Source organism: Plutella xylostella, chromosome Z (assembly GCF_932276165.1).
Source record: "Plutella xylostella chromosome Z, ilPluXylo3.1, whole genome shotgun sequence".
Classification (NCBI taxonomy): domain Eukaryota; kingdom Metazoa; phylum Arthropoda; class Insecta; order Lepidoptera; family Plutellidae; genus Plutella; species Plutella xylostella.
Window position 1 is genome coordinate 10,624,971 of NC_064012.1, and position 14,896 is coordinate 10,639,866.

General features: G+C 38.8%; 1 protein-coding gene across 3 annotated transcripts; it reads right to left on the minus strand.

Moving 5' to 3' along the window:
* Positions 1-290: 290 nt before the first annotated feature.
* LOC105393514 (F-box/WD repeat-containing protein 7) lies at positions 291-14,457 on the minus strand. 3 transcript variants are annotated; one of them, XM_038121947.2, is made up of 13 exons: positions 14,265-14,457; positions 12,826-12,878; positions 11,985-12,738; positions 11,820-11,903; positions 11,688-11,732; positions 11,449-11,606; positions 9,773-9,988; positions 9,070-9,358; positions 8,564-8,745; positions 5,523-5,640; positions 4,975-5,082; positions 4,439-4,649; positions 291-3,618 (listed from the first exon to the last, which is right to left on the minus strand). In XM_038121947.2, the coding sequence occupies exons 3-13, from the start codon at positions 12,720-12,722 to the stop codon at positions 3,332-3,334; spliced, it is 2,436 nt and encodes an 811-aa protein (XP_037977875.1). In that variant the 5' UTR covers positions 12,723-12,738; positions 12,826-12,878; positions 14,265-14,457; the 3' UTR covers positions 291-3,331. The 3 variants fall into 3 exon arrangements, with proteins under 3 accessions (XP_037977875.1, XP_037977877.1, XP_037977876.1); XM_038121949.2 differs by lacking the exon at positions 14,265-14,457 and adding an exon at positions 14,078-14,232; XM_038121948.2 differs by lacking the exon at positions 14,265-14,457 and adding an exon at positions 13,801-14,069.
* Positions 14,458-14,896: the final 439 nt, after the last annotated feature.

The window sequence follows — 14,896 nt, forward strand, 5'->3', positions numbered from 1 at the left end:
ATTTCATTAGAATCGGATAGGTGCCCAAAATGGAAATTCATACCCTGTTTTTACCCTTTTACCCACCCTTGGGGGTGAAACAAAATTCTGAAAAAAATGGGACCACCTGGGAGCTCAACCCAATACATCAAAAAAAGAATTTTCAATATCGGTCCATAAACGGCGGAGTAATCGGTGAACATACATAAAAAATATATATATATATATAAAAGATCCCGACGAATTGAGAACCTCCTCCTTTTTTGAAGTCGGTTAAAAACAAAGAAAAAGTAGCAAAATAAAAAAGAAAATCATGAAAACAAAATTATTTTATTAATTAATAATTACAATAAAAAGCTAAGAAAGGAAGTAAGAAAACTAAAAATAACTGACAACACTCTCGCATATTGTGCTGCAAATGAGCCATTAGGCGTAAAATTATATTTTATTAATTCAATTGAGTATCCTATTATCAATTGCTACACGACACATACACAAACAACTTAAAATATAAAAAAAACAATGCCTTGATTGGAACGAACCATCTTAATTTATTATTCAGATAAAATGAATACTATTGTCTAAAACTTAATCATTTCCATGGAACACACGTTGTTTACATTAAATATTATTGGATATTATTAATGCCAAAATAGGTGGCATCGATAATTATGATTAAAATAAGCCCTCTCACTGAAGCCAAACGGTTTATTTCGTTCGGGGCCAGTCTGAGGCAGTCTGGCCTCGCGGCGATCTCTCTGGCGCCTACCACCATGGTGATGGAGTAAGGAATCACAATGACCAAGTCCAACAGAACAGCAGTTTCACCATCGAAGACAGTCATCTCGGAACACGATAAAACAGTTTGGCAGAAGAGGTTACACACTATACGGCGAAATAAATACAAATTCCAAATACGGTCTTACAGGCTAAATTACCATGTTCGGGAAAAACCAATCATTATTACAAGATGAATTTAGTGGCCCGCCTACACATGCTTCTTTTGGATTCTATTCCATCAGTAATCTCAAAAATAAACCGAAACAAACTATAAACAAAACAATTACACCGAAACTTACAATCAATTATCATACATATCAATTAATTCAAGTGGCATTTTAATGAGAAACGTAATATTACAATTTACCTAATGAGACTAATTGCATAAAATACCTAACTAACACTAACGCTAATAAAAAATACACGTGGCACTTATAACCACAAACAATTAAAATATAACAGTTTTCCGTCTTACATTGATATGTAACTTCACTTAAAACGTATTGCATCGTTTATTCACAATTACATCAGGCATTTTTTACGAACACATATGTAGGTACCAGTAGAGGGTTATGGAAGGCTTATGGCAAAATTATGAATACCCGTGAAAATATCCGTCCGAACCTTATAGTTCCATATCAATGGACATAATACTTGTTACATAATATAAACGAGGACTACCAACATCCTACTACCATCCACTAGAGGTCTTGACCAAATCAAAACGTACTTCCGAAAGTACTGTAGGACTGGTGTTGTGGGCCACCACAATGTCATAGTAAACACAAATGAATTTCAAATTGTGACGAATAGTAATACACAGGAGTAGCTACATACATATTTAAAGTATTACACTAAAACTATGCTTCAGTCTTTGTTTAATTATTAGGTCGTAGCTATTTAGAGGAGGGCCTCCCGACCAGAAAATAATATATACACAATGTAGTAGATACTGAAATACAGCATACCCCATCACACGCGAGTGAGAACACTCGCCGCCAACTGTGTCCCTTCATTCATTATCATTATCAACATGTTCACAATTCATTTCAATCATTACATTAATACCGACTTACATTTTATTTGAATTAAATTTTATATAATAGTGATTATGATAGTGGCTATACTAACACATACATAAGAGTATATAAACACATAAAATAAACGAAATATAATAAAGTTTAAATACGGAAAGGTGTGTTCGCCATTCAAACTAAAATATAGTTTTAGTATTTTCGGATCGAACATTAAATTAAAAAGAATACAAACGTTACATAGAAAATCCTATAACATTACCATTGATTAATATGCGTTGATTATATTGGAATACATTGCTTTATTATGATATTGTAAGTTATTATTATTGAATCCTTAAAGTCGATGATACATACATACTTAGAGTATTAGTATGCGGGAGTATATTAAATACCTTGTACTCCCTAATAATATTGCATAATCATTATATCAAGATAATATAAACGACTACAAGTTGTTGTGTATGTAACACATACATACTATGAATATAGACACAAAGTAGACACGAACTGCAGATCTGACTCAGACAACGACTATGCATATGGTTTGGCAGGCTATACGAAATGCTGAACTGTTACGTTACTTATAGACATACATATTATGGTTTTGCTTTATCATATCTATTATAAACTATAGTTAGACATTATTGAAAATAGTTACTGAATCGGTACAATTATAATTATTTAAAATACGACATCATAATTATTACAAAAATGACAGATAAGTAATTGAAAATAATACCATTATAATGAATAAAATTAATTAATTATTTAATATGTCAGAAGATTATGATTGAATTAATATGTCAGAAGTTAAAATAAGAATTAAAAGATCAATAAAACTATTATGAATGTATAAATTAATTGAATAAAAAATAATTACGCATTATAATTCAAATCAGAATTGAAATCAGTTTTCATTAAATGGGCCTTAGACATACTAAACCTTACAACTATCATCCACATTTTCAGTAAATTCTTTGGGATCGGGATGATGAATGAAATTACAAATAGTTAGGGTTTGGCGTACGCTAGTGACCCTCAGCTGAAATCCACTGAACACTTCCAGTTATGCTAAATTGGAGTAAATTGAAATTGTTCACCGTACTGAGTATGTTAAACTTAATCTCAGTACGTATCATAAAGGTAAAGTTACACTTAACTATCAATTGTTCATATGTTCCATGTGAGCCCATAATGCCGGGTAGACATCTGACGTCATCGCCAGGCAGCGGTGGGTGGTCTGCTGGACTCACACGTCAACCCACGCCGCCACACTGCCACCGAACCGCGCGCCGAAGCCAACACTGACCAAAAACCGTACAACTCGTACGCTGATTGCGAAAACCTACTTACCAACTACAAACCGTACTAGCCGAGTAAACGCGACGGCCAAAAACACGATAAGAACTACAAGTAAGTAAGCAAATTGATTTCGCATAAAGACTAGGTTTCGGCGCATCCGTCGGGTTAACTTAACAGTGCCACGGCGCGTAGAGGTTGACGTAGCGGCGCAACAGGCGCCGGTTGAGTCGATGCTAATCATCGCACTTGCGGCACGCCCCGGGCACGTCGAAGTCGAGCACCAGCAGCTTGGTCTCCTCGGTGCCGTTGCGACTGCCGACGGCGCAGATCAGCTTGGTGGCGGAGGCCCGGATGCGCCACACCACGCCGCCCGAGCCGCCCGAGCTCAGCTCCACCAGGTTGCGGATGAACTCGCCGGTGCGCACGTCCCACAGCTTCACCGTGCCGTCGTCTGATGAGGTGATCACGAAGCGGTTGCTGGATTGCAGGCAGGTTACGGCTGATTGGTGCTTGTTCGGTCCTGGAATAAAAAATGTTTCAATTTTAGACACAATATTAGTTTGGTTTGGAGATTTTTAGATTGCCGATAGTGAAGTAATACATACACGCGACAGGATAGTTCTACAAGGTCATGCAAAAGTGGTACAGTTATAAAATTAAAGTTGTTCCGAATGGCCCAAATCAACTCCTAATTATGCCCTTTTTCCAAAACCGTGTATGATAAATATTCAATTACATAAATTATGCACATATCATGAAGGAAATTTACGGTTAACCTTAGAGATAGGCGATCGATTGTTTATTGGAATCGAAAATTTATAATCAGGTGCTGATGTCCCACACCTTCACAGTTGAATCAGCATTCCCAGATACCAGAATGTTAGCTCCATGCCGGATGTGAGCGATACAACCCTACAACACAGTCATCAACATACCAGACAGCGTGTGCAGGCAGTTCCCGGTGCTGATGTCCCACACCTTCACAGTTGAATCAGCATTCCCAGATACCAGAATGTTAGCTCCATGCCGGATGTGAGCGATACAACCCTACAACACAGTCATCAACATACCAGACAGCGTGTGCAGGCAGTTCCCGGTGCTGATGTCCCACACCTTCACAGTTGAATCAGCATTCCCAGATACCAGAATGTTAGCTCCATGCCGGATGTGAGCGATACAACCCTACAACACAGTCATCAACATACCAGACAGCGTGTGCAGGCAGTTCCCGGTGCTGATGTCCCACACCTTCACAGTTGAATCAGCATTCCCAGATACCAGAATGTTAGCTCCATGCCGGATGTGAGTGATACAACCCTACAACACAGTCATCAACATACCAGACAGCGTGTGCAGGCAGTTCCCGGTGCTGATGTCCCACACCTTCACCGTTGAATCAGCGTTCCCCGACACCAGTATGTTGGAGTGAAGCTCCATGCCGGACGTGAGCGACTGGTGGCCGATGAGCGTGTGCTTCAGCTGGCCCGACTCCACGTCCCAGACGCGGATGGATGTGTCTAGAGAGCCGCTGACTACGTGCACTCCGTCGAACTGGGGAAATGAGCGGTAAGGTTAGTATGAGGTACGGGATAGATAGTCTTGTTTGAAGCAATGCGAACTGAAAGAATGTATATAATGGTTTTTGCTATGTGGATGTTTACTTGTGTAATGTACACACAATCAAAGTATGGAATCCATATCACCGATAATTATTTCAAAAAATTGTTGAATTCAAACTGTAACCAGTACAAGCATTTAGACTTTTGTATATTATTATTTCAAACTTTGATTTCTTTATTACAAACGTTTTTCGTCGCACAGTGCACACTCCGTACCAACAAATATACACTAGAATCCAAATTCAAAATCTACTCACCTGCAAGCTGTAAACGCGGTTGGTATGCCCAGCCAGCGTATGCAGACACTCGCCGGTCTCGGGGTTCCACACCTTGACGAAGTAGTCATAGGCGCCCGACACGACCACCTTGAAAATGAAAATGACTTCATTGTAAGAAAGTGCATTACATTGTGTCCAGGCACCCCAGGATACCCAGTACTATGGATAGCCAGGTTTTTTACTCGGTAAAAACTAATAGGTAAATGTGTGATAGATACCCTATTCTATTCTGATAGGCGGAAAAGTTCTTGTACATGGATATATTATCTTATTATTATCCCCTTAATTTCAGCTCAACCAGCAGCGTAGCTCCCGAGTAAACTGGAGCAGCGAGCCTAGGTGTATACTATCTTATTCTTCTTAAATTGAAGAGCCTTGCTCTTGTTGGTGCTGTTCGCACCACCGCTGTCTGTCACAAGTCAGTTCTTTCATTTCTTTATACGACACGATCTTTGCATTGCTCTTAAGTTTGGTCTACATGCTATAATATCTTAAAAGTATGTAACACATGATCACAGTCGTCGTACCTTCCCGTCATACTGCACGCAGCGCACTGCGGCGAGATGGCCGACCAGCACGCGCAGACAGCGGCCGTCCGGGATCGACCACACGCGCAGAGTCGCGTCGCGGGAGCCGGACACCACTCTGAGGAGATGTAGGAGATGGTTAAGGAGTAGAATAGAATTTTATTACAACGTAAAATTTTACAATTATTTGTAGATTAACTGTACTACCACAAAAAACTTTAAACACTGTTTAACAAGTATTTAAAACGAAATTCGACAGATTTTGTAGGCGTTTGACAGCGCTACACCTGTTAAATACTGTCTAGGTTTTTGTGGTAAAGCCCTGAGAATCTATCACTATTTCTCAAAGGCTCACGCTGCGTGGCAGAAATAGACTTTATGCTAATATCGACGTTAAATGTATAGCTGCCTTGCTTTGACAGTATACGAATAGAGGGAGGACGGACATAGATTTAATTTCGACATTAGCTAAGTGTCAGTTACTGAAGAAGGAGACAATATAATTAGTGAAGGGTGGAGATTTAGAGATGCCATTCGATGGCTGATGTTGATGACAATGCGATGATATACAGTGAATTACAGTGCTATCGTCACCAGCCGTCGGTCAACGACACTAAAATAGTAAGTCACGGAATAGTATCTAAATAAATTTCCACACTAGATGCGTTCTACGGTCAGGTCAAACCATTCCATTCAGATCAGGTTCTAAGGAATAGCGTACAAAAATAGATTGATGGTTTTTTTGATATGTTGGCCTGATTGATTGAACTCATCCAGTGAGGAACCCAAAGGCATTCGCAATGCTGTGTTGTGGAAACCAATGAATCGCGAAATCTGGATATTATCGGCATTAGGATGTTAATACGAAGCACGTGACCTGAGGCATTCGCATTGCTGAATAGTCGCGCCGGCTGTACAGAATCCTTTTTTTTAACCTATTTCCTGTATTGACATTCCTTTTTCGAATAATAATAATTTCTGAAACCTCTCACTTACAATATTGATGTATGATATACTAACACAAAAAAAAACAAGATAATGCTCAAGTTTAGACGAGTTCTCAAGAGATGTTTGAAGATGTAAACTTGCCTTATACGCCTTTCAGCTAGCTTGCTGGACTGACGATCCTCAAAAAGGGTTATTGTTGTCTGGCCACTGAACAAAATCGACCAATGAAACGGCATAAAAACTCCGATTGGTGGGTTTGCTCCGCCACACCACAGATAGCCTAATATAAGGTGGGCCAAAAGTAATCACGCTATTGGAAGTTGCTCTCATTTGAACAAATGGGCGCCAATTTCAAATTTGTTTTGATATTGGTGGACTAGACAAACGCAAAATACAAGTTCAGAAGCCATGGAGTGTTATAATCCCCAAGAATGCTGTTTAATTGTGTATATTCAGTTTTTGGGTTGCCTTTTTTTCGTTCTATCTGTAATTTTTCCGATATCATCTTCTAGATTTTACCAATAAAATTGTAAAGGTTCAAATAAACATAATCTAAACTCAGAATCGACGTTTTTCATTTAAAAAAAAATTAGAGCCCAACAACATTGGATGACTTCTTTTGGTCCACTTTGTACTTTGATGAGAATGACCACTGACAGACTCTTGTGACGTTCCTTGGGAGTGAATATAGTCCTCTCCAGCTGTATTCCTGGATGGGAACTGCTATATGAACCGAAAAAAACACAGTTTCTCCAGTATAATTACTAAATCAGTTCATGTGCCAAAAATCTTGTATACTTACTATAAATTCGCATGGACAAAAAAAAATCATTCAAATTCGCAGCACTATAAATGTCATGAATATCAATTTATTATGAACTACTTTAGTCTCTCCAGCCAAAAGCACAGATACATACTAAATTAGCCAAAGGTGTATGTGTTTTATGTGAATGTTATACCTATTCGCGAACGTATAAATCCAAACTCAAAGCATATCAAATCAGAAGAAAATTCCGATAAAAACACGACCGGAAATAGAAATGGATTGGTATGAAAAATGAATGATGAGCCCAACCTAGTATTTATAGGTAAAGCTCGGGCATAGGCAAAAATAATAAAACCGAATTAAAATTAAACCAAAAAAATAGTTGTCAGAGCTATAAATTTAAAATTTGTGCCTTCTAAATTACTACCATTGTTGTGCATAAAAATGCCTTACATATTTACTTAAACTGAAATGAAGCAGCTGTGTAATCTTTAATGCATATCGGTAGATTATTTCTGGAAAATTATTGATTGTGCAATATGCATACAATAGGATAATGATAAATGATTACGCTTGAACAAAACTGATCTACGTCATAGAATGGTTATGTAAATGAATGCATTTATTCTGCACTCTCTGGATAAACTAAAACAATATCAAATTACTTTTAGTTATAAGCATTAAATTTCGTAACTACTTAAAATTACAACGCAATAGGTACATAAAATGCAATGTTGTATATTTTAGGTAAACAAAAGTACCCAATTATTATAAATCGTAGATTTTGAGTTGTCAAGTCTGTTTTTAACCGCCGACAAAAAAATATGGAGGGTAAAAATGTTATACAAATTTTGTTAATTGGAAAGTTTAAATACTAAAGACAGGATTCGATAGATTTTTTATTACCTATAATTCGCAAGCTAATTTTATGAGAGATCTAAGTCCATTCACACATAACGTTACGCAATTTCTTATTCCCGACGACTTATGTGACGGTGTCCATGTCCATATCAATTTATAATAGTTAAAAAGAATTCCATGACTCTGATTCTAAATACAATGCATCAAGGACATTCAAGGACTATACTATACTACTGAGAAACACCCCTTAAACATAGCTCAGCTTTTTGTGTTACTGAGTTCACTTCCAAACAGCAGAGCCAATATATAATTTACCATTCGTACAATCTTCCAACCTTCGCATTATGATCAGTTACAAACATACAGATTTTCAGTAAAAAAATCAAAAGTCGCAACCGTAGAACCATACCAAGCCACCATAAGCTTAATAAATTATAACCAACCATAGCACAGCAAGGACATTTACCTGTTCTGGAAGAGATGCATGCAGCGAACAGTCGAAGTGTGTCCGGCTAAGACCTTCAGACACTGGCCCGTCTTGGCGTTCCATACGCGGAGCGTGCGGTCCGTGGAGCCGCTGATCACGAGGTCTCCCACCATCTGGGACGACCAGACGCCGCCGGAGTGACCGACTAGGGTGCGCAGACACTGTGGAGGGGGAATAGGGGTTGGTGAGTATGGCGTGAAATGTCTAAAGTACTTATCAAAATGTGTTTTATTGTATACAAGGTAAGACCACACAAGTGCTCGAATGACAATCGCGCTTGGTAGCATTTTAATTCTGTGAAATTATAAGTCGTTGTGTTGGCCAATACAGTAACATAACGCGAGGCAAATAATATGTATAAATAATATGTCAAAACTGGGAATTACCAACATCTTCTGTTTTAGCAAAGAGCTTCTTGTATTTTTACATATTCATATCATTATGATAGATAAAAATTAGGACCAAAACAAAAGAAAACCACCAACCTTCCCAGTGATAGCCGACCAGACCTTCAGCGTAGTATCGTCCGACCCACTCAGAATCCTGTTCCCGTAGAACTGGAGGCACGTGATGACGTGGTCGTCGTGGCCTCTCATGACGGTCGGGTGGACCACCGACTTGTGCAGCCAGTTGTTCTCTATGAGGTATTGGCGCATGTAAGCTGCTTTCCAAGGGCTGGCGGTGCGAGGGAGGGCTCGCGGCATCTTCTTGAGCTTGGTGATGCCGATGCGCCGGCACTGCTCCTTCCATAGCAGGTTGTCGTCGGCTAGGAATCTGGAATAATTAATTATATTTATTTTCAGACCTTACACAGGTACATTTAAAATATGTATATAACAACAAAGAATTATAATAATAGTTTACACACAAACAATGTATAATGGTGGTAGATGGTGATTGCCCTTATTGTTTGTCATGCCCAGAAGCGAAGAACTGCTTTGTAATAAGGTATGAATCCTTTCGGATTACTCCATACATTTTGGATAAGTATTTAATTTCACGAATATAAAACAATTTATCTTTCGCGATTCCAAAGTATATCCTACAATGAAAGTGCAACGTGGTGTGTTGACCTGCAAATACCTATAAAATTTTGCGGGATTAAAATTTTTCATTTGGCGGGCGAATAAAATGATTGTTATGTAAAATACAAGGAATTTAACGATAAATTTGTGCATAATGTCTCACCTCCAATATCGGCAAGTTTGTGCGGCGCGCAGCAGGTCCTTCGGTCCGAGATACCCCAGAACTGACAGGGCCAACTCCTTAGGAAGCAGCGAGATGAAGTCGCGTTGGAAGAGCGGCTCTATGGCCTTCATCATATGGCGCACGTGGCCGGCGGCGCAGCGGCTGATGAGAGCGTCTATAGCCTGGATCTTCTCCGAGTTGGACCACGATTGGAACCTGAAATTGACGGGACACTTTTAGAGTACTAGCTCATCTGCTGCCGCTGCACGGGTTCGTAATCGACGTAGATAAACGTCACTATTAAGCGATTCGTCATAAATACGGCGCTGTGAGTGGTGGAACGCACATTAAACGATTTTTTCGACGACGATAACAAACCCGTGTAGCGGCCGCTAGGAGACAAAGGGATTATCTTAATGACAACCAATTAGGGAGACAAAAGCATTGTAATATGATCACAAGTGACCATCAATAGGGAAAAGTGGTTTTATTGTTGTCTGGATCGGTGTCCACTCTATCGGGATCGGGTGTCAGGTAAATTAATGAACAAAGAACTCTACTTATGTACGGTAAAAGTATCAATAAAAGCAAAATAATAATTCTCCCTAATAAGACGTGGTGGTAACTTAACATGAAATAACCAAACTAATCATTTGTAATGTTTATGCTGAAATACGAGAATCTTTATTCAAAAAGACATGCCTTGCATTTTCCATTTCGAACTAATTTTCGTAACGAAAATATTTATCGCAACAGTTACAATCTATTAGCATGGCTGCGATTTTTAAATCAAATCCCGTTCCTATTCAAATTGTAGCATCCAAATCACGAACATGACACAACAGATGCATTCATTACATATAACATGAGCCTGTATCGATCTGTGCTTCGTTACGGGAGAGGGCCAACCATTGGTGCAAACATTCGTTTCGCGTTCCGTTTTTCTGCAGTACGCGTCCAAAGTTGGCGCAAACATTGGTTTAGGACGCACCTTTCTGTGCCTAGGTCGGCAACAGGTAGAGGTGAGATGGTGAGGCTACGGGAGCGCAGCGGGGAGCCTCCCCACGGCCCGGGCTTGCATTATTGATCGCCTGGGACCGCCCCCCCGCCACTCAATCGTACATCAAAATAACTACAACAACCAACTGACTATAACTACTCATAGAGTCTGCCCGGGGACCGATGTCGCGCTCGCTATTCAAACACTAATATCCGATGCAAATTGTACACGTAGTTATAGGCACAGACTTGCTGGGGCTCAATCGCTGTAGAATATTTTTATGATGCCGTTTTGACTATCCGATTGAGCGTTACGTAAACTGAAAGACAGTACGTTATGCTTTCGTGGAAAGTTTTAGTAGCTACATGGGAACTGCACACTTTGGAAAATGTTTTACAAAAATTACACCATCATAAACTACGAAAATTATCTAAAAACAAAGAAGACATGGCTGAATCTAGAAGTCATGTAGGTATATTTTAAACTTTTGATGGGTTAGGAAATTATCTTCTCAGAATATCATTGAATAATGGTCCTAGGGGGTCTAATCTGCCTGTTTTTACACAATAAACTCTTTTCAAACGAAAAGACACGGTGGTGTGTACAAAACCTGTCAAAGTATCGAGGAGGAACTGTCAAGAGAAAGTTTGCGATCAAAAGTGGTAAAACTACTGACCTGTTGAGCCAGTTCTTCATCTCGGGGGGTCCCTGGAAGGCGCCGGCTGAGCTGCAGCTGGGCAGGTTCCAGTCCGCGTCCCTCATGCTCGAGGACCCCTCCCCGCAGAACTTCTTGGCCAGCTGTGGGGTCGCCGGGGGGTCGTAGCGCCTCTTCCTCTGAAAGGAAAGAAGATTTTAGACATATTTCAAGGGACTTGTTGTATTGAAATATTATATGTAAATGTGGTGTGTCCTTACCCATAGCCGCTCATCGTTCAGGTCTTCCTCGGTTTCGTCGTCATCCTAAAAAACAGGTTTTAGTCAGTTACATTGCAATAGAAATAGGATTGTAACTAGAACAAATATATGTAATGAAACATGACCAATTACCTCGTGAGATGAGAGGCAAGTGCACCAGGCGTCTTCGTGGACCTCCTCGTCAGACTCTTCATCATCGTCATATCGAGAGTAGCTCTGTAAAATTAACACATAGTAAAGACCACATTCTTATTAAAGCAAAAGATTCAAATTAATCACTTAAGTTTTATTACTAACCGGTGACCTATGAGTTTGTGAGCTGCTGCTCCCATTGAGCCCCAACAGTCTTTCAGCATTGGAAGTGGATGGCACTGTGAATGTGTCCTTCAAACCTTCGGAACTGCCGCTACCCATACTAGATGCATTGGAGTTTGTTCTACCGCTGCCATCCATATCACAATTTCCCATATCATCTCCTTTGTACAATTTACCTTTGGGATAGTCTTTTATTTCTTGTGCTGATGGGCCACTGGCCAAAAGTGTTTTCATGAAATCGTTTTTAAATACTGGCTCCTGCTTAATTCCAAGATCAGCTTCAGCATTGTTTGAATAATGAATAGTCCGAGAGTGTATCATTCTTTTAATTGTACTATTGCTGTCTTCGCATTCATCTGATTTACTACACCCCGGTAAACTATAATCATTGTTTATATTTGAGAGTGTGGAAATGGTTTCTGAACTAGAGGCTAAGCTAGAGTTGGCACTAGAAAGATTCCCAGAGAAATGTGCTGCTGCTCCTATCTTGGCGGCATCAACGACCATGCCGGAGCAGTTTAATATACGATTTTCTTGTTCAAAATCCTCCCTCTCTAAATCATCAATCATTTCTTGTTTAACGATCACATTGCACTTGTGATCGTCACTCTCCTGGCTCATGTCTTCATCATCAGTCTTGCTCTCATCATTGCTATCATATTCAATTTTAATGTTCCCTTCATATAGTTCACTTCTAGAATGAGAACATGATGGCTCCATTCTATTGTTTTTAATCCTGTTGAACATTTAAACATATAAATAAGAATTTTATTTGATAAAAATTATATGCAATGTTATAATGGGATTGAAGTGTTTTACTTACTGTAAAGACAGATTTTTTTCTTAATTAATACATGAGCTGCAGCTGAATTTTATCTGTTAAACAAAGAAAAAAATAAATTCTAAAGCTGTGAGAATTATACTCAAACACTTATTGCACCTGGTGAACAAATGGAGCTTCCACAATTATAACATATTTATGTTCCACTAGGAAATAGGTGACTCCTACTACTCCAACTGAATTATAATTTCATGACAGTGAGAAACCGTACACCTCTATTATTTGTCATTGAGAGCAAATTAAGAACAACAATTTTCTATCTACCAATGTTATAACATTACAGGATATGAAGCACTGGTTTAGTCAGTTAGATAAAATACTTAATGAACATGTACAAAAAAAAACCAAAGAATTGAATACTATGTCGCACCCACAGTAAAGGAAAGTAAGCACCATCCAGTTGCCACAGTGCACCACCAGGGTTTTAAAATATGTAGATCACTCCAATTATATATGAGAAAACACAAATAATCCGTAAATGTTCAATCAGTTATTACTACAACAAGCTAACAAAGGCAATGGTACCGAGAAATATAACCTAAAAATTGTGCTGACTGTACATAATGTATCAAATTTAAAACATGATCCAATATTGCTGAGCTAAGTTCCACTGATGTTTATAGTTACATATAGATCAAATTACAATATTGATGTAATTGCAACATTATTATGTGAAAGTATTTATTTGATGCAATTCTCCTCTTCCATTGATTGAGATACCAATTTGATGATGATTTCTATGCCATTTATTATTATTTTCTGCAAGCTACATCTAATAGAAGTTCCATTAACACTTTAATATTATAATAATGTGCAAGGGAAACATGTAGATATCAAAACTCTATGTAGAGTTTAAAAACTAAGAAAACAGTCAAGGTCAAAACAAGTAGACAAATCATCTGTTGTTTGTAGCCACTGAGAAACTGAACTTATTTTTTACTACATAATTTGTCTTACCTTCTAGAAGTAGATAGGTAATCGTGATAATACACCTCACAATTTTTAACACACGAATTGAAAAACTACTGCATCACTTTTGGGTGAGCAGTGCACTGAGAGTACAGGAAGCTAATCACATGTCATGAATTCAGTAAAAAAGGACGTCGCCTTCAATGACTATAACCGTGAGAAAGTTTTTTTTTCAATACGCACAAGATGCACATGCATCTGGACACACAAAAACCCGTCGAGCGCACAAATAGGACACCAGGGACTTAGGTTAAACTGTATTGACCTTCGTGCGACGCGATCGGTAGCATCCTAGGTTCTGAGCTAAAATTCCCAGGGTTTGTTGCATGCGCAGAAACGCATCCTGCACCTAGCTGCTAGGGGCAGGGGGCAGGGCTCTGAAAGGATATCTCTACATATAAAAAAAACATAATTGCTAGCCGTTGACGTTCCCGTGCACAGTAAAAACTCACCCGTAGATGCCTGAATCCCAGGTTTGCTGAGTGTAATCTCACCGGGTTGTCTTGTAAGAGGGGAACATTTTTATCATTTGTGAGAAGGAAACAAAACAAACACTAAGCAATTTATAACGTGCACACTATAAAAATTATTTAATATTTCATTTCATCGAGTCTAAAAATTAAAAACTAAAGGGATGATTTCAGTGTTGCCACAACACAAAAATATATTTTAAAGTTTTGTTTGTCCGCGAATATCAGACATAGTCACAGAGTAGCATAGAAATTATGCAGTCATTATTTTAAGCTTAATTGAATTTTCAGCATCAGCAGCTTTTTTGTGGATGGTAGGTAAGTTGTTTTTAAATACATAAATAGGTAGGAAGTTAACAGGCAAAATTTCAAGTATGTTTCGCTATACAGGGTTGCTACATGAAAGATAGCAGTGCCCTGAGCCCTCATTTAATTTCAGGACTTTATAGTTTCACTGTACTATCCTCTAACGAGAATATATAATAAACTTTAAGCTAATATCGACCTTAAATGTATTGCTCTGATCATTGAGTATGAATGGTCTGGAGACGAAATAGGCAGACGTTCCCCTCTGCCGGGGTCGGTGGTAGGCCAGAAAGGCCCACCGATTTATA

What these genes read in the sequence shown, in the direction of transcription:
- LOC105393514 (XM_038121947.2), bottom strand. Translation starts at nt 12,722, where the DNA reads ATGGAGCCATCATGTTCTCATTCTAGAAGTGAACTATATGAAGGGAAC. An exon ending in ATGAAGAACTGGCTCAACAG is followed by an intron (nt 9,989 to 11,448) that starts GTCAGTAGTTTT and finishes CGTCAATTTCAG; the next exon opens with GTTCCAATCGTGGTCCAACT. An exon ending in ACCGCGTTTACAGCTTGCAG is followed by an intron (nt 4,650 to 4,974) that starts GTGAGTAGATTT and finishes TCATTTCCCCAG; the next exon opens with TTCGACGGAGTGCACGTAGT.